The sequence below is a fragment of the Molothrus ater genome, chromosome 32, assembly GCF_012460135.2.
Source record: "Molothrus ater isolate BHLD 08-10-18 breed brown headed cowbird chromosome 32, BPBGC_Mater_1.1, whole genome shotgun sequence".
NCBI classification, from domain to species: Eukaryota; Metazoa; Chordata; class Aves; order Passeriformes; family Icteridae; genus Molothrus; species Molothrus ater.
Window position 1 is genome coordinate 1,099,016 of NC_071659.1, and position 20,179 is coordinate 1,119,194.

General features: G+C 52.6%; 1 protein-coding gene across 1 annotated transcript; it reads right to left on the bottom strand.

Annotated features, from left to right (window-relative positions):
- Positions 1-4,183: 4,183 nt before the first annotated feature.
- LOC118700647 (interferon-induced very large GTPase 1-like) lies at positions 4,184-13,968 on the bottom strand. Its single transcript, XM_036405235.2, has 2 exons — positions 13,885-13,968; positions 4,184-11,577 (listed from the first exon to the last, which is right to left on the bottom strand). Exon 2 carries the CDS (start codon positions 11,573-11,575, stop codon positions 4,184-4,186), a length of 7,392 nt encoding a protein of 2,463 aa, XP_036261128.1. The 5' UTR covers positions 11,576-11,577; positions 13,885-13,968.
- Positions 13,969-20,179: the final 6,211 nt, after the last annotated feature.

Consider the following 20,179-nt stretch of genomic DNA (forward strand, 5'->3'; position numbering starts at 1 on the left):
TTTTTAACTAGCTATGAGATAATAAAGGAATTCTTTGCACAGAGATAACAGCAACAAAACACCTAAATCCCCAAGAAAAGAATTATTGGCTTTTTATTGGAAAAGACAAACTCTCTTCCACCTCCTTCTCATTTTTGAGGCACCAACAGGATTAAGGAGGAGAAGTTGACAATAACCAGGGAACACCCTTTGTTTGAAAATAATTTATGCATCATGTATGAGATGTATGAATATGCAACAGGTTATTGCTTTTAAGGGTTAATCCTTTGTTAACGTGTGTGCTTTTGGGGCTTAATTGCCCAGGAAGCATCCAGATGTCTGTATTTGCTTTTTATTGTCCTTTATTGTCCTGACTCTGATTGTCCAAATTCTTATTGCTCTAATTTTTATTACTATTTTTGTACCCATTTTATTTCTGTCAAACTTTTACAATTTTAAAGCAAGTGATTAGCGTTTTTCACAGTAACAAAAAGCATTTTTATAAATATATCAACAACTAAATGAGAGCCAAGGAAAATTTCCATCCTTTTTTAGGCTGCAGAGGGGATCATTGTCACCAAAGAGGAGAAAAAGGGTGAAGTACTTAATGCCTTTTTTTGCCTCAGTCTTTATTATGAAGACCGAAAATCGTGGGGGCAAACAGGTCCCTGAGCAGGCAGCCAGGGATGGGGAGCAGATCAGATCCCTGTAATCCAGGAGGAGGCAATTGGTGACCTGCTGAGACGCTTAAAAATCTACAGGGCTGGATCAAATTCATCCCAGGGAGCTGAGGGAGCTGATGGAAAGGCTCCCCAAGCCTCGCTCCATCATTTATTTTCCATCCTGGCTCACCAGTGAGGTCCCAGAAAACCGGAGGTGGGGCAGTGCAACACCCGTCTACAAGAAGGGCTGAAAGGAGGATCCAGGGAAGTACAGACTCATCACCCTGATGCTGGTGCCCAGGAAGGCCATGGAATAGATTAACTTGAGTGAAATCACACTGCATATACAGCAAATTACAGAATTATTTAGGTTGGAAAAGATCTCTGAGACCAAGTCCTACCCATGACCAATGCACACCTTGTCACCAGCCCAGAGCACTGGTCCTTCCTAGGACACCTCCAGGGATGGACACTCACTCCAAACCTCCCTGGGCAACCCCTTCCAAGGCCTGACCACCCTTTCCAGGAAGAATTTCCTCCTGATGTCCAGCCTTATTGTGTATCACTTATGCAGAAGTCAGGGCCAATGGAAAGTTATGTAACAGTGGTGGAATGCTGAGAGCTCTGGAACAAGTGAAATCACCCCAACCCATTTGGATCATAAACACCTTTGGCAGCTTTACATAACCTGGGCAAAAAAACCACCATATATGGAACATCACCAAGGAACCCCAAGGACCCCCCAAGAAGGCACCAAGGCAAAATAAAAAAAAAAAAACCCAAACGTATAAGGAAGATCCTGGAATCTTCTGTAACCACCTGTGTAATGAGTATGGATATTTCAGGTTAATGAGCCCCTGAAACCCCTTGAGCCAGGCAGGCGCTTTAGGTGGGGTTATCCCCCTGCACCCATTGCTGCAATAAAGTGATGCTGCTTCTTAATGCACACTGGGGTTTAGAGGGTTTATTTTGGTGACAGTTCCTGGTGAATCAGATGGGACAGTGCTTCTGACACTCTGTGGTCTCACAGGATTGAAAGGACTCCAGCCCTCACTGAAGACTTTTTTGGGGAGATCCTCCATTCTCTGGATCTGGTGAGATCAGGGCAAGGCCCCTGGGATTTTACAGAGTTACTGAATGGGATTAAGGGTGCACTTGTCCAAAATCATGGTGGAAAATCCTCACAGGATTGGATTGAAAGGAAAGGTAAAGGGAAGGCACATTATGAGTTGTCGTCGTCTCCCTCCCAAGGTGCTGAAAGCTGTGCTGGCTGTTGGGTAGGGAGCTTACACAGGTGCCTTGTTTCAAGCTCTGGAGTGTGTGAGTGGTAAATTTTATATTGTTGTAGTTTTGTATCATGGGATTGGGTCAATCCGCTGAAGGGGGAATTCTGAAGAACTTCCCTTTGGGCTGTATATTGAAACACTGGGGAAATGGGTGGGTGGAGATTCCTTGGCAGGAAAACAATTGGTTGAATACTGTAAGCATTGGTAGCCAATTTATGCATTAGACAATGAAGAAAAAAACCCAAAGAATGGTACTTTCATATATAACACCTTGTTATAATTAATGTTTTTTTGTTACTGGGAAGGAAAATGGGATGAAGTATTGTGGGTTGATTTATTTCTCACAGCACCATCATCCAGTACAGCAGGAGGATGGTGGTGTAATGCCTAAAGATGTCATGGGGTTATCAGGGAAAAAAAAGCCTGAAAGATTTTATTCAGCCTGAGCTACAGGAGAGTGTTGTCTTGAAGGTGGAAAGATAGAGTGTCCTGGTTTAGCAGAGAGATATGTGCCAAGGAAGGTGAGAACATTCCTGGAATGGAAAGATGAACCCCTCCCTCCAAATTATTATAATTTTGAAATTACTAGGCTTCTAGGCAAAGATATGGGGAAAGGAATACATGTTCTTTACTAGGAAAGATATAGATAGCCATAGATATAGCCATAGATATAGCCATAGATATAGATATAACAAGACAAGCAACAACAGCTGTAGGAAATGGAAAGATAGAAACTGCCACAGACACTGAAGGGTTTGATTTGCAGCCTTGGAAGAAGCTTGGATTGATGTAAAAATAAAAGTACACAGGCATTAAGCAGAAAAATTATAAACGTATGTTTCTGTAGTTGTAAGTAAGAATATGCCTTAAGTAAGTGAGAAACTGCATTGGGTAAGATGGTGAAGGGTTTTATAGTGTAGTAATGTCATTGTATATATATATATATATGATGCAAAAATTATTTTCAAACAAAGGGTCTTTTCTGGTGAATGTCAACTCCCCCCCCACATCTTGTAAATCAATTGTCTTGATCCCTCAAAGTCTGGTTCTTCCCGATAAGGGGGCAATAATTCTTCTCTTGTGATTTTTGGTGTCTTGTTGCTGTTATCTCTATGGGAAGAATTTATTGATTCTCTTATCCATTCCTTGAGCTACTTAGAAAAGTATCTTTCATCACATAGTTTCTATTTTATATTGTGCTGTAGCCTAAAATTTATACTTACCACACTACTTCAAAGAGATTAATACAGCATAACTTTCCAACCTAACACATGTAACGTTGATTTTAATATCTGCAAAGAGCCAAGCGTACAATATGCATTTTTCACAGAGAGCCTGCAGGGGATGAGGCTGAAGCAGCCCTTCAGCAGCTCTCCAGAAGGGCCTGGCCCTCGCTTGGCCCAGCGGGGTTGCAGCACCTGCACAGCAAAAGCCCCCACGGCTCCCTGGGGCAGAGGCAGCGGGTGCCACCTTCTGCAGAGCACAGCTCTGGTGCCACCAGCCTGCCTGGGCAGCACAGCCCTGCCCCGAGGGCTGCTGCGGAAGGTGCTGGCTGACAGGATTCTCCACATGGGGCACTCCAAAGGCTTTTGCTCAGCAGAGAGGCCAAGGGCAGGAGCAGCTCCTGCTGGGGCTGAGGGCTGGAGGAAAGGGCAGCAGCCCCAGGCAGCTGAGCAGGAGCGGCTGCCCCGGACAGAGACACAGCACCCCTGAGACAGGGAGTGAAAGCACTGCCTGAGCCCCAGGGCAGTGGTGTCGCTGCTTTCCTGAGCCCGCAGGCACAACGGCTCCTGCTGGGAGAACGGCCTCAGCTGATCCAGGAGGCTGCAATGAGGGAGGGAAGGATGACACCCAGAAGCCAAGCAGCCCAGCTTGCAGCCAGCATGGAGCTGGCCTCAGGCCCTGCAGCCCTTTCTCCCAGCAGGGCAGCTCCTTGCTGCAGGAAAACTGCCCCTGGGGCACTGTCCCTTCTTGTCTCACAGCAGCTGATCCAAGGGGTGCTTTGAGTGCTGCCTTTGCCTGTCCCTGCCCTCGGGCTCAGGATGGCCACAAGGCTGATGGCCCCAAGGATGGGTTTGGTTTGGCTCTAGGACAAAGCTGAGGGGAATGCTTATGGCAAACAGGCAAGAGGATTCTGGCTTTACCACAAAGGAATGAGTTAATGAGCAAAGGCTGCAGTAATGTACCTTATTTAATGAAATTTGGGAAGGATTGGGAACTATAGTTTCTACGTGGCATGAGAGGTATGAGAGGGTCCTAATGTGATTTTACTTTGTGAAGAATGTCATAAAAAGCTGTTTGAATTGTCAAATACCTCTTGCTCCTTCTTTTCTGTGGACATGGGCTATACTTGTCAAGATCAGACAGTACATCCTGCTTGGTAAAACTCCCCCATGCCTCAGGGATTTCTCCTTTGCCCTGAAATTTCCCATTATACAAAGCTTCCAGCTGTGTCCTGAAATGAGACACAAACCACTTCCAGTACACCTGCATGGATAGATTAGGGAGAATGTTCCAATTGGAAAAAGGAGGTCCTGCATCCCGGTATTTCTTGTAGGGGATCAATTTGGTGCTATCAAACGTGAATTTGAGTTTAGTTGTAACAAGGCTGGAACAAATATCAATGACGAGCTGGTCTGTCCCAGGCCACGTCGCTCCCATCAAAGCTCGTGGGCGATGGAAGACCAGATGATGGTCTCCATCATGATTCTGCATTGTGTTTGTGCAGACAGCGCCACAAAAGGGACACTGCTCCCAGCACCCTGCAAAATGCTCCACCAGGATGCTGTGAGGCTGCCTTGGAAATGAGCTCAGGTCAGCAGCAGCCAATTCTGTCTTGAGCCTTTCCCTCAGGTCATACAGAGCTTCTGCCATGGCACTGCTCAGGAACTCAATGTCTGTGACCTCCTGGTGCTCGATGCCCTTCAGGTCACTTCTGGGCAAGCTGAGCACCTCTGACAGTTCCCTGCAAAACTCATCCAGCCAGAGAGAGGCTTTGTCTTCTCTGTCTTCTCTGTCTTTGACAATTTGGGTTGATAAAGAAACAGCTGACAAGATGTTTCGATAGAGAATATCAAGGGAGGAATCTAAAAACATCCCCAACATCCTGCTCCCATCTAAACAGTGACTCCTAACCTGTGTCTCAATGTAACTCTGAAAAAACTTTTTTGGAGACGAAAGGTACTCCTTGAAATACTCAAAATTTTCCTGTTCTGCCAGGTATCTCAGGATGCAAACTTCCAGATTGGCTCTGCTGCCCTGGAAATCTGGGAATTTACCCTGCATGTCCTCAGCGATGGCTTTAGCTGACCACTCATAGACTGCACGGCAAAGAGCTGGTGCAATCTTGTCACAAAGGAAAACAGCAAATGTTGTGATCGAAGTGGCTCCTTGGCAGGAAATCTGGAAACATTGGAAGAAATCTTCTCTCTTGCTGCTCAGGTACACAGCTGGGTCATTTGCCTTTTGGAATGCTTCGTGCATGGCTTTAAACCTTTCTGCTGCTATTTTGCACAGATAGATCGACAAATCTATGCTGTAATCTCTGTTAAAACTACATTTCCCATTGCTGGGGACAGAGTTGACACCTTTCTGTACTTCATTGAGTATTTCATGAATAAAATTTCGACTGTAATCGCGTTTCTCCTCCTCCTTCTTAGCAATGTTTGCCATCACACATGCTATAATCTTGTCTGTGATGTGTTGAAAGTTGATCACATCAGCATTGGAAAGGCTCCTGGGATCTGTGAAAAAGACGAAATACTTTTTCTTCATGATATATTTCTCTGGATCAAAAGAAAATCCTCCGCCTTTGGAAACAGACGTGATCTGTCCAAGGACATCTGGCTCCTTAAAGTGCTCTACAAGGACACCTTCGATTTCTTCATCGATATCCACCTGTTCTGGAGGACGAGCAGCACGGGAGACTTTGGCAATCCACTCATTCCAGACAAGAGTAAAGTTGTCCTTCAGTTCTCTCTCACTGAGGCTCTTCCCCTTCAGAGTCACAGCCAGCTCCCGACTCCTTTTCAGGAGCTCATCTTCATATTCCAACTTCCTTGCATCCAGTTTCTTCTGCTCCTTCTGTAGCTCAATGAGATTCTCACATTTCTTTTTTGTTTCATGAAGAAGAGTCTCTTTGAGTTCTTTCAGCTTCAGCTCTGTGCTTGATTTCCACTGGACCAGTATCTCCCGGTCTTTGTCTTCCCTGAAATACTCTTCCACTTTTTTCTCAATGGCATCACTTGTCTCTTTCACCAGCCCTTCAAGGTATTCTCTGGTGACATTCTGCAAGTCCCCATTCCGAATTTTGTTGTCCAGTCTCATTTGTACATCTAAGATGTGACTCCTCAGCATCCAGGTCCACTGACTAAAGGCATTTTCCAGTTTCCTGTACACAGCAATCTCCAGGGAATTCTTGAAGCTGAAAACAAAGTTTTCATTCAGCAAAGCATTCCAGAGGTCACTAACACGATCTTTCAGGCCTGAGAGCCTCAAAATGCTGCGCTGTGACTGCTTCTTGGCAGCCTGGAGGATTTTGCTCTTGAGTTGCTGGACGTTCTGGCTGTAGTTGGGGTTGGGTGGTGCCATTGGGGGGTTTCCTTCCCACAGGTGAGCAAAGTAGTGAATGTGGGTGTTCACATCAAAGCCAATGACATCGCTGAAGGAGGAGATGTCACAGAATTCCTGCTGAGCAGCTACCATGGTCATTTCATCCAGCTTTTCCTGCAAGCGCCTTTGTCCTTCCATGTTCTGCTCCTTGGCAGTTGCTTCTCCCACGTTTTGGTGGACAAAGAGGCAGCTTGGGGAAAGATTGACTTTCTTCATCCTCAGGAAAGCCTGCACAGCGATCTGGAGAACATCTTGCATTTCTGATGGATTTTCTCCAAAGATATTGATCACAGTCAAGTTGCCGACACCAATGACAAAGGTGGCCAGCTCGTTGTCATGGTTCAGGGACTGTTTATTGGCCATCTCGATGGCACAGAGTCCCTCTGTGTCAACCACCAGCACAAAATCAAAGCCCAAGTCTTGCTGCAGCTCCTCGCCCACTGGGATGAGCTGCATGAAGGCTCCGCGAGTGCATCTCCCTGCGCTGACGTTGAACTGCAGACCAAACATGGCATTCAGCAGGGTGGACTTGCCTGTGCTCTGGATGCCGAGCACGGAGAGCACAAACACTCGTTTGTCCCCCAGCCTCTCAATTAAGCTGTCAAAGATTGCTCCCACCCAGCGCAAGGGCAGGTAAGAAGCGTCCCCATCCATCAGCTCCACGGGGTACCCTGAAACCATCAGCTCTACTGCAATTTCCGGAAATTTGACAAAATCGTCATTCTTGGAGTTCAATAATTCCAGAGCTTCGTAAATCTGCCCTACCTCCCTCAGAAGGTGCTCCAGGCCGATGGATGAATCGTTGATTTCATCAGAGAGGGCATCCAAGCAACTCTGCATCTCATCATTGCCACTGGTTTTCTTCTTGTCTTTCTTTCTTGACAGGATTTTAGACCATAACTCGTGATAGTCCCTCCTCAGTTCTCCAAGGCGACCACAAGACAGCTCGTCCATAAAGACCTTCATCCACTGCAGGAAGTAGTTCTTGGTATCTGCCGGCTGGGCCTGGAGAAAGCCAAGGAATGATTTCATCAGTGGTTTGAGAGGGAAAGCATGCTCAAGTTGCTTTCTTCTTATTGCTTTCTTCTCATTTTCAATTTGGCTCCGATGATGCTCAACGCTCTTGTTCCTCTTCTCCTGCAAGCGAGTGAGTTCTTTGTCCTTTTGGCACCACTGGTACCACAGTTTTCCTTGAAGTGGAAGCAGCTTGGATTTGATCTCAGACAGCTTCTCTTTCTTCAGAAGCTCCACCAGCTCCTTTGCCTTTGCTTTGGCTGTCACACATGCGGGTTGATCTGCATCCACTACAAATCCGTGCTGGCGAGCTTTGTCCACGCAGGCCTCCAGGCTGAAACATGGATTAGAACCTTCCAGGAGATCCCCAATTGTCTTGGTGAGCTCATCCATCAGTTCTGCTTCGTTTCTGTTCTTGATCGCTATTGTTATGGTTTTGCTGTCTTTTCCAGCTGCAGTGTTCTCTTTTTCTGTGAGAAGACAAACCAAAGGCCTTTGTGACTGCCACAGGCCCTGCAGAAGCTTTTTCCCCCTGTTGTCCATGTGCTCCCAATCGGACACAAGAGCCACGTTGACAGCAGATATCTCCTGCAGGAACTGCAGCTGTGCTCCGTGATCCCTGGCGTCTCCACGCAGGTTACAGAAAGCCACGCAGCGCTCAAAGGTGTCATTGGGGCTTCCACCGGGGCAGTACCAGGCGATCTCCACCAGCCCTTCCATCAGCAAACACTCTCTGGTGCTGCCTCTGCAGTGGCGGTGGAAGAAAGTGTCGTGTTTGCGTTTGCTGAGCAGAGCGTTCAGGAGCTGGGACTTGGAAGAGGAGGCCGAGCTGCCAATGCGGATGAAGGACACGATGGGTGTCTGTGCCTGAAAGATGAGTTTGTTGCTGAAACTCTTTGCTTGGGCCTGCTTTCCTGACTTGTCCACCTCTTTCCAGCTCCTTTGGATTTGGCTGAGGGTGTAGAGCGGGAACTCGATGCATGAAGTGCTCGGGTTGGGCACCAGGAGAGGCAGCGCCAGTTGGCAGAACGCCAGCTTGGTTGCCAGGGACTGTCTCAGGAAGTCATCAGCACAATGGAAAACGGCCATCTGCAGGTCCATGGGGTGCACATGGCTGTCCCTGCTTGCACATTTAGGAGCTGCTTCCATCAGCTTATCAAGAAAGTTTTCAAAGGAATCTGATTGTTGGTTCTCTTGCTCGCTGCTTTGTGGCATGGGTGCAAGGCCTGGATTGCTCCTTTCCCAGCAAGTCAGGTATCTCACCTGGTAATCCACAGTTAACAGCTTTTGCAAGAAGTACAATGGCAGTTCCTTGTCCTGGCTGGGCTGGCCGTCCTGCAGCGATGTCTTGCAGATGGTGCGGAAATCTCCCATCCCCATTTTCCTTGGATAGTGACTTTCCAGTCCAAGGCGCTTGAGCAACTGGAGGAACTCCTGGTTTGCAATGGCTTCACTTTCTTTGGATTCACTGCTGTCTGACTTGGACTGGGACTGACTGGGGGGCTCTGGTTTTGGAAAAGTGTCTTCCAGATCTCTGAGTATGTTCTGCATCCTCTGTTCATCCCATTTGTCATCCAAGCACCCACTGATCAAGGAGTCCAAGTCACGTTCCAGCCTCTCCCAGTCTTCGTCTCCACTGTGCTTTTGGAGGAGATTCTTTATCCGTGGGGACGACAAGCCTTTCATGTGATCTTCCATGAAAACTAAACGCTCCCTTTTCTGCTCAGGGGACAGCTTTTGACATTCTGGTGTCACAGTCAGACTCGTCAGCAGGAGGGATGCCTCAGCTCTGTCCGCATCTTGCTCCTTCAGGTTCATGTACTCCTCATGTGCTGCTTCCATTTCCTTGGCCATGTACTGAATTTCTGGGTGTCCAAGGAGGTGCTGAAAATTGCTGCTTTCCACCTGGTAGCCTGTGCTGGTCACAATCAAGAGCACCAACAGTTCCATGTCCTTCTGAGCCTGTTCCTGGAGAGACTGGAGTAAGGAATAAATGGCCAGGCTGCTGGTCAGGGTGGCTTCTATCTTTGCTTCATGAACGTCAGAAGCAGAGCTTCCTGGTGCGTAGGTGACAGCATGGATGTGCTCCTTCATTTGCTGCAGTGTTTTGATGAGCTCTTGAAGCTCAGAGACTTTGGGAGATCTGGGAAGCGGGTGCTCAGTCTGGAAGACCCATTGCATAATGAAGGAAGCCTCAGGGAAGTCCTTGACAGAGTAGATATGAGGATTCAGGAGGCTCCTCAACATTACCTTGATAGTGGTGGTGTTTTCTGGAGCTGACTCCTGGCAGCTCCGCACGGTGTTCACCAGGAAGTCCTGCAGGGCTTTGTCTGACAGGCACACGTTGATCCACACACTGGGGTTCCTGGTTTTTGCACTCAAATAATCTTTTAGCTCCATCAGCATGAACAGCTTCTCTTCATCCACTGTCACCTCCCAGGCCTTCACAGTCCCCATGAAATCTCTGGCCTCTTGCACTGCACTGCCCAGTTCCTCTCCAAAAGTCATGCCAAGGCTCTGATTCGTCAGCACTTTGTACCCAGCCCTGAGGGCTCTGCTCATCTGACCAACAGACTTAAAATCCCCACAGTGATTGCACAGGATAATGTCCCACACTGGGATCAGCTCAAAGCCACGGTCGATAACGCACCACGTTGTGTTATCAGACATGAGCCCTGTTTTCCACTGAGGAAGGGAAGCTGTGTCTGCTGGGCCGCCTGTGTTGACCACGTAGAGCTGAATTGCTGTATGAGAACTCTCTCCGGCTCTCCCCAGGACAGAAGCCTGTGAGCTGGATTTGGAAACATCCAGGGTCCCTTCTACACTGGCCCCGAAGCCACCCCAGCTGGCCCCAACAAAGCTGTTCAGTGCTTCAGACGTTTGTCGCTTCACCTCTTCGCGCTGCTCAGCCCGGAATCCTTCTGTAGACGCCTTCCACCAGAATATCCCCCCAAAGTGGAGGGGACCCTGGTTTATGTGGGACCCAAACCTGCTGAAGAAGCTCTCACATATCTTCACCAAGGTGGGGCTGTCTTCTTCCTGACTGAAGCTCAAAAGCTGCTCCATGTCTTGCAGCTCCCGCAGAGCGGCATCCGAGAGGCGAAGCTGATGCCTTTGGAAGTAGCAGGAGGCCAGAGGGATGTACTGGTACTTGGTGGTGCAAAAGTAGCTCTGCTCAGAGCGGGACTGGTGGGTGTCCTGTGACTGCAAGGAGCCGCTGTGATCTACACTCCCTCCCAGATTAATCCCCCAGAATGAGGATTTGGCAGAAACGCTCATGCTGAACCCCAGCTGCTCCATGGACTTGGTGAAAGTGGATTCTGCTGCAGAGGAGGAGAACTCCTTCCTCTCAAGCAGCGATCCTTGCTCGGGACCGGCGAGCTGGAATCCCTCAGGAACCCTGAGGAGCTGCTCTCGCTTTGCCAGCACATCTTCAGGTCTGCTGGTTCTGTAGATGCCCTGCAGGGCCAGTCCCGCTGACGCCCGCCTCAGCACCTCCGTGTCAGGGATGTTCTCCCTCCTGCCTGCTGACAGCTCCTGCCGCTCCAGCTGCTTCTGGATGCTCTCCAGCATATCTGCCAAGGGTTTCTTTGGCGGTGGCCAGAACTCTTTGGGAATCTCCATGGCTTGCCACAGAGTCTCTGCTTTCTCCCTCAGAGCATCCTGGCTGTGGCTGCGGCTGTTGAGCATTTCTGTCAGATCCTTCAGAGCTTGTTTGGCCTCTTCCTGTCTTTGCTTTGCCTTCTCCAAGTGCTCCTTCTGCACCTCTTTAATGGTCGTTTTGTCATCTTTTATTTTCAGGAGTTTCTGGAGTGCCTTTTTCTCCCAGGGGTGCTGTACCTCACACTCCAGCCTGAGGTAGTCTTTATATTCCAGATGTTGCAGGGCTTCTCTGCACTCGATTCCCAGGATCTGTGAAGCTTTGGGCAGCCAGTATCCAGCATCCAGCCCTTCCTTCTGGAATGCCTCTGCCAGGAGCTGTGTCTTTGCATCCCCCCCCTGTGTGTCCTCCTGTGAAGCCATGGCTGTGGAGGAAGAAGAGACTTTCCCTTGAAATGGAGGTCTTGGGAGTTCACTTATGTGAGCAATATGAATTAAGCCTTTAAGTTTTAGCTTGTAGAATTTTAACCTTTCACTTAAGTAACCTCTACCATGGTACAATGGGCAGAGGAAAACGCAAATTTTTGAAGCTTCTTGTGATAAAGAACAATACTGGGAGAAGACCAAGGAATGGAAGAAAACTAGCTAAAAGAGCTCCTCTGTCTCCAAGCTGATCAAAATCTACAGACATACTCAGATGAGCAGCAGGGGACCACAGTGGGCACGCAGAGGGGAAAAGTTCAACAGGTCAGTCATGAGGAAGACCACGGCCTTCAGACTCAGAGACCACAAACAGAACCCCGTGCGACCACCACCATGAACAACGCATGCCCAGAAGGGAGTGGATCTAATTACCATGCGTGGCGAGGACAGGCAGGGCCAGGGGTGAACATGCATGGAAAGGTTGTGTCGTGTATTGCATATGGAACACCTTTGTGAATGACAAGGTAGCTCAGAGCTCAGGGCACTGGTTTTCATGAGAGCTATCTCGCTTGTGCCAGGCACTGACAATACCCACTTCACAACTACATCAGGCTGTGGAATCTATTTATTCTGTGTATTGCTTCACCCTAAGGTGAAGGTGTTGTCAGGGGCCCCAGGCACCTGGCAGAGGCTCTGCAGCAGCTGTGGCCCTGGGGAGTGCTCCCACCCGGCTGCTGGAGTCAGGGATGGCACCAGAGCCATGGTCTCCTTCCCAGCACCCTGGATGTGCCTGTTGCTTTCCTGTTAGCAGGATCAACCCTGAAGCTGACTGTGTATCCCAGATACTGCAGAGACACAAAGAGACCCAAACACAGACACATAGACACACAGACACACAAAAACAGACACAGAAATGTCGCAGACATCTTTCATGAAAAATCCTTTCTTAGGATTTTTCCTTGTGACAAGCTGCAGTTCAGCAACCAAAGTAAACAATGGTTATCTGCTGCTGTGGAATGCAACAGGTGATTGGTCTCCTGTGGGTGTTTGGATTTCTTGACCACTCATGGCAGAGCTGGCTCTTGCTCTCTGTCTGAGACACAGATCTTTGTTATTCATTCTTTTCTATCCTTAGATTACCTAGCTGCTGAAGAAACTTTTCCTTTCTATTGCTTTTTAGTATAGTCTTAATGTAACATATATCATAAAATAATAAATCAAGCCTTCTGATCATGGAGTCAATATTCTCATCTCTTCTTCATCCTGAAAACCCTTGTGACCACGGTCACACAGAAACACACAAACACAGACACACAAACACAGACACACAAACACAAACACAGACACACAGACACACAGTGACTCAGCCACACAACCTGTCCTGGACAAGGTGCTGCCTTCAGCATCGCCCACATCCTCCCAGCAGAACTCCTCCATCCACAAGTGCAGACAGCCAGGGGCAATCCTGGCTCCCTGGCCCAGCCCCTCTGCCCATCCAACAGCCCTGCCTGCATCCTGCACCCTCTGCCCAGCCCGGGGCTGCCCTGCTGGCTGCCTGGCCCAGCCTGCTGCTCCCAGCACCCGGAGGCAGCGCTCACACACTCCCCCCATGGGCACCCCACACTCCCCAGACACGCTCCCCCCACGCCCCCCAGGGGCTCTGAGCTGTGCTCCTGCTCCAGCTGCCAGCACAGCCCCTCCCTCGCCCCTCTCTGGCCCCTTCCCAGGAGCTGCTGCTTCCTGGCACCCTCAGGGGCCCACCCCAGTGCAGGGGAAAAATCCACCTTGTCCCTGCCCTCAGCTGTGCCTGGGACATCCTGGTGACCCATCAGAAGTGACTGGAAATGCTGGGACTCAACTCAGAGAGGTGCCCTCTGTGATCTGCTGCTCGTTAGCACAGATGGTCTCATCAGGCAGGTGCCCTTTGGTGGCAGTCTTGGCTTCAGCCACCACAGAGCCCCTGAGTTCAAAATCTCTGGTGACAGGTGGAAAAGTGCCTGCAAACCTTTAACTGGGCACCTGCCTTTAAACCTCTGGGTGTTTGACTCTTTCACACAACTCCGAGAATTGTCCCAGTCTCAGTTCACTTGGATACTGGAGAGATTTATTCCTTACAAAAATCCCATCTGAGCAATCAGCTTCTGTCCCACCAAGGCTACAGCCCTGTCACCAGCTCAGGAACTGATCCCAGGGGCTTGGGCTGGGCTCCGGCACCCTTCCAGAGCCTTCAGGGGCAGCTTTCCCTCTGGAATCCCTGCAGATCTGGGCAATGTGTGCAAGGGCTGTGGGCTCTGATTCTCCTCACCCACCTCACAGCAGATGCTCCCGTTGCTCCCAGCCTTGGCTTCCCAGCAGACACGGGCAGCCGAGGGCCCCAGCTCAGGGGACACAGCACAGGGGCAGTGGCAGGCCTGGGGTACACGGTGGGTGTGGAGAAGAAGGTGGGAACCCCTTGGGGACTCAGGAGGAAGAGCAGCAGGAAGGAAAGGCCCCAAAACCTAAAGGAGAAGAGCAGAGAGTCAGCAGAAGGCAACCCATGAGCACGGCAGATTCATTCCAGGGAGCACTGGAGGCCAACCCTTCTCCTCCACTGAGAAATGCCCAGGCAGCAAAGACTCCTCAGGGCTCTTCTGGGGAGGTGAGCAGAGCAGGGTTTCCCCTGGCACCTCCATCCACGTTCCCCCACCAGAAGGAAGCTGGACATGCTGGAGAGGTGGGACAGAGCAAAGCCCCTGAGGGTCACCAGGGCCAAGTGCAGGCGCTGCCCCTGGGCTGGGGCAATTCCAGGCACAGACACTGCTGGGAAGGGAATGGACCGAGAGCAGCCCTGGGGAGAAGGACCTGGGGCCGCCGATGGGTGGGAGGCTGTGCAGGGAGCATCTGTGCTCTGGGGGCAGCAGAGAAGGCGAGCAGGGGGCAGAGCCGGGGGGGCAGCGCTGCCAGGGGGGCAGCAGGGCCCTGTCCCAGCACTGCCCCATCGCGCAGCTGCTGCTGGGGGGAAGCTCAGGGCCCCGCAGAGCGGGGAGAGGCAGCGCTGGGCTCGGATCCCAGCAGGCACCGAGCCCCCCCAGCAGCTCGTGGGCCGTAGCTTTGCAGTTAAAATGTAAGTTTTGTAGTTAAAATAGAAACTGTGTATGTGGGATGTTTTTTTCAAGAAAGGAATGAGATATTCGCACCAGATAGCAGCCACAGGACACCTGAATCTTTCAGAGAAAATTAATTTATTGCTCCCTTATCAGAAGAAACGAACTTCTTCCTGCCTCGCTCAGGCATGAAGACGCTATCAGGATTCAGAGGAAGAAGCTGACACTGCCCAGCCAGAATCCTGTGTTTGAATGGAATTTATGCATCATGAACCAGGTCTATGAATATGCAACGTGCTATTACTTTTAAGGGTTAATCCTCTGTTAATGTGTGTCCTTTTCTGGGCTTATTTTGCCCAGAAAAAGGTACCCGGACCATCTGTAACTCTTTGGTTTTATTGTCTCCTATTGTCCTAATCCCAATTGTTCAAATTTTTATTACTCTAATTCTATTACTATTTTTATAACCATTTTATCACGATTAAATGTTTAAAATGCTAGAAACAAGTGATTGACATTTTTCACAGGCACATGTCCAGCTGCTCCCTGGGCAGCAGAGCCTCAGTGCAGGGCGGCTGCTCAGGATGGGAACTGCTGGCTCAGGGTCACTGCTGGAGCTCGTGCACTTGAGCCACTTGTCCCAGCCCTGTTCCCTCCCAAATTCTGTCCCCCTGGAGCACTGTGAGGACTGGTTCAGTCTCAGGAGCCAGAGGCTGCCCTGAATAACATTAACTCCAGCCCAGCCACACCCTGAACCTGCCCCCAGGCACCCTTGGCACTCCCTGCGCGGCTTCCCAGTGCTGCAGGAATAGGGAAAAAGCCCCATGTGAGGGTGTCAGTGCCCGCAGAGAGGCACTGAGCACATTCAGGGCATAACTGGGATCCAGTTCCTCCTTGGAAGCAAGGGAGGGAAGCAGCAAGGCTGGCAGCAGGACCTGCCATGGGAATGCCCGCAGCCCGTTTCACAGGAACAGCCCCCCGAGAGTGTTTTGCGCAGCCCTGCCCCAGGGAAAGGGGCTCTGGGAACACCTGGCTGCCTCTGTGGGGCTGTCCCAGGGACCAGAGCGCTCTGGGGGGCGATGCTTAGACTGTAAGGGAGCAGAACGCCACCCTCCCTGCATGGGCAGGAGCAGGAACGATGCCCCGGCTCCTGCCCTCAGGGGAGCGCAGCCATCGGCCCCACCGCGGGGCTGGAGGTGCCCGGGCCGGGCAGGGTCGGCGCCGCCTGCGGGCAGCGTTTCCCGGCCGGGCACGGGCTGGCGGCGGGGCAGGGGCTCCGCTCGGCTCCTGTGCCCGGCCGGCCCCGCTGCCGGCTCTCGGGACAGCCTTTGCGGCTCTGCAGCCTTCCCTGTGCCCCCGCATGCCCCGCATCCCTCCCCGCCTTCCCCCGCCGCTCCTTGCCCGGCCCCGTCCCGGCTCAGCCCCCGCAGCGCACACGGCTCCCCCGAGCTCCCCAAAGCGGTGCCAGCAAAGGCGGCTTCCTGCAGCCCACGCGGGGAGCGCACAGCGCCCGCCCGCTGCCCTCAGCCCCCTCTTCCCCTGCCCTGGCACCTCCCCTGCCCTGGCAAAGCACAGGGAAGAACAGGAGGCAGGAGAGCAACAAGATCCCGGTCCCGGCTGCTCCCGGCTCCCAGCCCCGCAGCCCATCCCCATCCCCAATCCCGTCCTCATCCCCATCCCCAATCCCGTCCTCATCCTCATCCCCATCCCCATCCCCATCCCCATCCCCATCCCCATCCCCATCCCCATCCTCATCCCCATCCCCATCCCCATCCCCATCCCCATCCCCATCCCTGTTCCCTACCTTCCCCCTCCGGGCCCCACAGCTCCCGTGCTTGGAGAAGTCCAGCACAGCCCAAACAGCTCTGGTTCTTTTGGGGGAAGCTGTACCCCCTTTTATGGGGGCTGTGGGAGAGCTGCTACTGCTTTCCTGTAAATCATGTGGTTTTCTGCAGTAGTGTGAAACTGAAACAGCTGCTGCCTGGTTTCGGGTGAAAATGTTTCTTGTGAGAGGTGGACTTGAGGATGTTGGAGGTCTTTTCCAACCATGATGATTCTATGATTCCATGGAAGGCAGCAGGAGCCGGGCAGAGCTCGGGGCTCCTGGCTGGAAACCACCCACCCTGCTCCACATGGCCTGGATCATGGCATCCCAGAACTGGACATCCTGTGCCGAGGCCTGTCCACCTTTACAGGGAGGAATTCCTAATTCCCACTATCCCATCCTGGAAGCCCATGAGGCCCTGGAAGTGGTTCTAAGCTCTCCCTGAAGCCTTCTCCTCTCCAGGTGAACACCCCAAGCTCTGAGGAGAGGAGGGATGGGGGGAGATGTTTGTATGTGCCATCACATCAGCTCTGTGCTCTGAACAACTGAGGGACACCAGAGGCAACCTCCAAAGCCATCAGTCCCTGAGCTTGTGTGGGAATTCTTCCCTGGGAGACTTGTGAGGGGCTGGGATGTTATTCCCAGAGAAGCGGCGGCTGCCCCATTCCAAGACAGGCACACCTTCCACTGTCCCAGCTTGCTCCAGGCACCGTCCAACCTGGCCTTCCTTGGACACCTCTCCAGCAGAGGAAGCAAAGCAGGAACAGGGCCTGGCTGCAGCTGTCCTGGCAGGGGACACCCCACACCTGACAGTAACAGAGGGTTGGGGTTTGGCAGAGGACATTCAACACCCAACCAGAGCAGAGTGCCTGGATTGCTTCTCCCTTGGCATGTGGACACACAAATCCAGCTCCATGGCCTCAAAACAAGCACTGGAGATTGGATATTGAGACCTCCAGCCTGCCAGGACCAGCCATCACCTGGGCCAGGCTGACAAGTCCCAAGAGCTGGAGCAGACACAGCTGGCATCTGTGCGGCCTCAGGGGAAGCCTCAGCAGCTGCCAGCCAGGGCTGGGACACATCACCCACAGAGCAGGATTTGGTCCCTCTGTTCCCAGTTTAGGGATATTTCCTCCAGCCAAAGAATTCCCTGCTGCAGGAGTGTTACAGGCACAGAATCCCAGGATCACTGAGGCTGGAAAAGAGCTCCCAGACCCTCGAGTGCAGCCTGGGCCTGATCCCCACCTTGTCCCCAGCCCAGGGCACTCAGTGCCACATCCAGGCCTTCCTTAGACACCTGCAGGGATGGGCACCCCAAACCTCCCTGGGCAGCCCCTGCCAAGGCCTGAGCCCCCTTTCCATGCAGAAATTCCTGCTGGTGTCCACCCTGAGCCTGCCCTGGCCCAGCCTGAGGCCATTTCCCCTTGTCCTGTCCCTGTTCCCTGGGAGCAGAGCCCGACCCCCACCCCTGGCTGTGCCCTCCTGGCAGGGACTTGTGCAGAGCCACAAGGGCCCCCTGAGCCTCCTTTGCTCCAGGCTGAGCCCCTGCCCAGCTCCCTCAGCCCCTCCTGGGGCTCCATTCCCTGCCCAGCTCCCTCAGCCCCTCCTGGGGCTCCATTCCCTGCCCAGCTCCCTCAGCCCCTGCTGGGGCTCCATTCCCTGCCCAGCTCCCTCAGCCCCTGCTGGGGCTCCATTCCCTGCCCAGCTCCCTCAGCCCCTGCTGGGGCTCCATTCCCTGCCCAGCTCCAGCCCCTGCAGGTCTCTCGTGTCAGGAGGGGCCCAGAGCTGCCCCAGCCCTGGAGGTGCCCCAGCAGTGCCAGCACAGGGGACAGGCACTGCCCTGGCCCTGCTGCCACCCCAGAGCTGGCACAGCCCAGGGGCCAGTGGCCTCTGGCACATCTGGGCACACCTGGGCTCGTGTCCAGCTCCTGGCACAGCACCCCCAGGAAATCCTCTCTGGCACCATTAAACTGTGACCCCCTCTCTGCCAGCGCTGCGCCTTGTGCTGCACGGCTTCCTCGGGCTCAGGAGCTCCTCAGTGTCCCTCCAGCAGCAGCCAGAGAACCCTTCCCTCTCTGCCCCTGCCAGCCTGGCACAGCACCAGCACACTCCTGCCTCGCCCCCAGCCAGCAGGAACGTGCACACTGCAAACTGAAACCATCTGCACTCCTGACTCCACGGCAGGAGAGACCCAGCCAGGGCTGGAGAGGGCTGGGGATCATCCTGCACGAAGCTCCTGTGCTCCTGCTCTGTCAGCTCCAGGGACACCAGCTCCTCTCCAAGGACAGGCTCCTTCCCTGTTGGGGACATGCTGCCCCCTCCACATTCCCTCAAATCCACTGGCTCTTCTCCAAACCGATGGTGTGTGGCCAGAGAGCTTCTGCCAGGCACAGCTCAGAGGCTGAGGCACAGCCAGGCCCTGGCACAGGGTGCCCAGAGGTGCTGGGGCTGCCCCTGGATCCCTGGAAGTGTTCCAGACCAGGCTGGTCCGGGCTTGGAGCAGCCTGGGACAGTGGAAGGTGTCCCTGCTGTAAGGGAGGGAGCTTTAAGGTCCCTTCCAGCCCCATTTGTGAGCCTGACAAGGTAACCCAGCTTTGGAAGCTGCAAAGGGCACAGAGCATGCCAAGCCTCAATGCCTAAGTCAAAGCTGGAATAGGTGACCCAGTACTGAGATTTCTGCTGGATCAGCCACTTTCCCAAGGCTAAAGTAGCCAAAAACAAGACACAGCTTGGCATGAGGAGAATGACATTGGTTCCACGGGTGTGACTGCAGGGAGCATCCACGGGGCAGGAGCTCCCTGGGGGCACTTCCTGGGCTGGCCCTGCTCCAGGGAAACCCACAGCCCCCTCTGCAGTCCCTTCACTGGGGGGCACAGCCCCAGAGCTCGCTGTGTGCAGGGACAGGTCACCACTGCCTCCCTGGACCCCAGCCCAGGAGGAGGAGAAGCTCCCAGTCACAGCCTGATCATTCCAGCAAAGAGGGGGTCCCATGTCACACACGGTCCCACCTTTACCACACTGGTCCTCACTGCACCCACAGCCCCCCCAAATCCCGGCTCTCACTCACTGCAATTCCTCTGCCACACAGCCCCGGGTCTCTCTGCAGCCTCCCAGCCCACAAACCTCAGGTTTCACTGCAGCCATCCCCCCAAGCCCTGTGTTTCTCTGCAGCCACCCCCAAACTGGGGTTCCACTGCAGAGCTCTCCAAACCCTGAAACATCTCACTGAAGCCTCACCCCAAAACCCAGGTTTCCTGCAATGCCCCGTCCCCAAACTCCAGGTTCCCCTGCAGCCCCCTGCCACCACCCCAGGTCTCACTGCAGCACAAACTCTCTGTCCCCAAGCCCCTGGGTGTCACTGCAAAGCCACCAAACCCTGGGGCTCACTGCACCTCCTACACGGGTTTTGGTTCTCACTGCAGTCCCCCAAAACCCCAGACAGTGCATTGTCAGAAAAATCCACAAATGCCAGAGGTGAGAAGTGGACAGAAGCAGCCCCAAGGGTGGTAGGCCAGAGCTAGGGGTGAAATCCGCAGCGCAGCAGAAGTGCACGTACACAAATGCACACAGCACAGGTAACAGGAAGAGTGGAAACCATTGTGCAACATCAAGGCTGTGATGTGGTCACCATCACAGAAACATGGTGTGGGAAATTATTCTGTAGAGAATTCCCAAACCTGACAGAAGGTTCACATA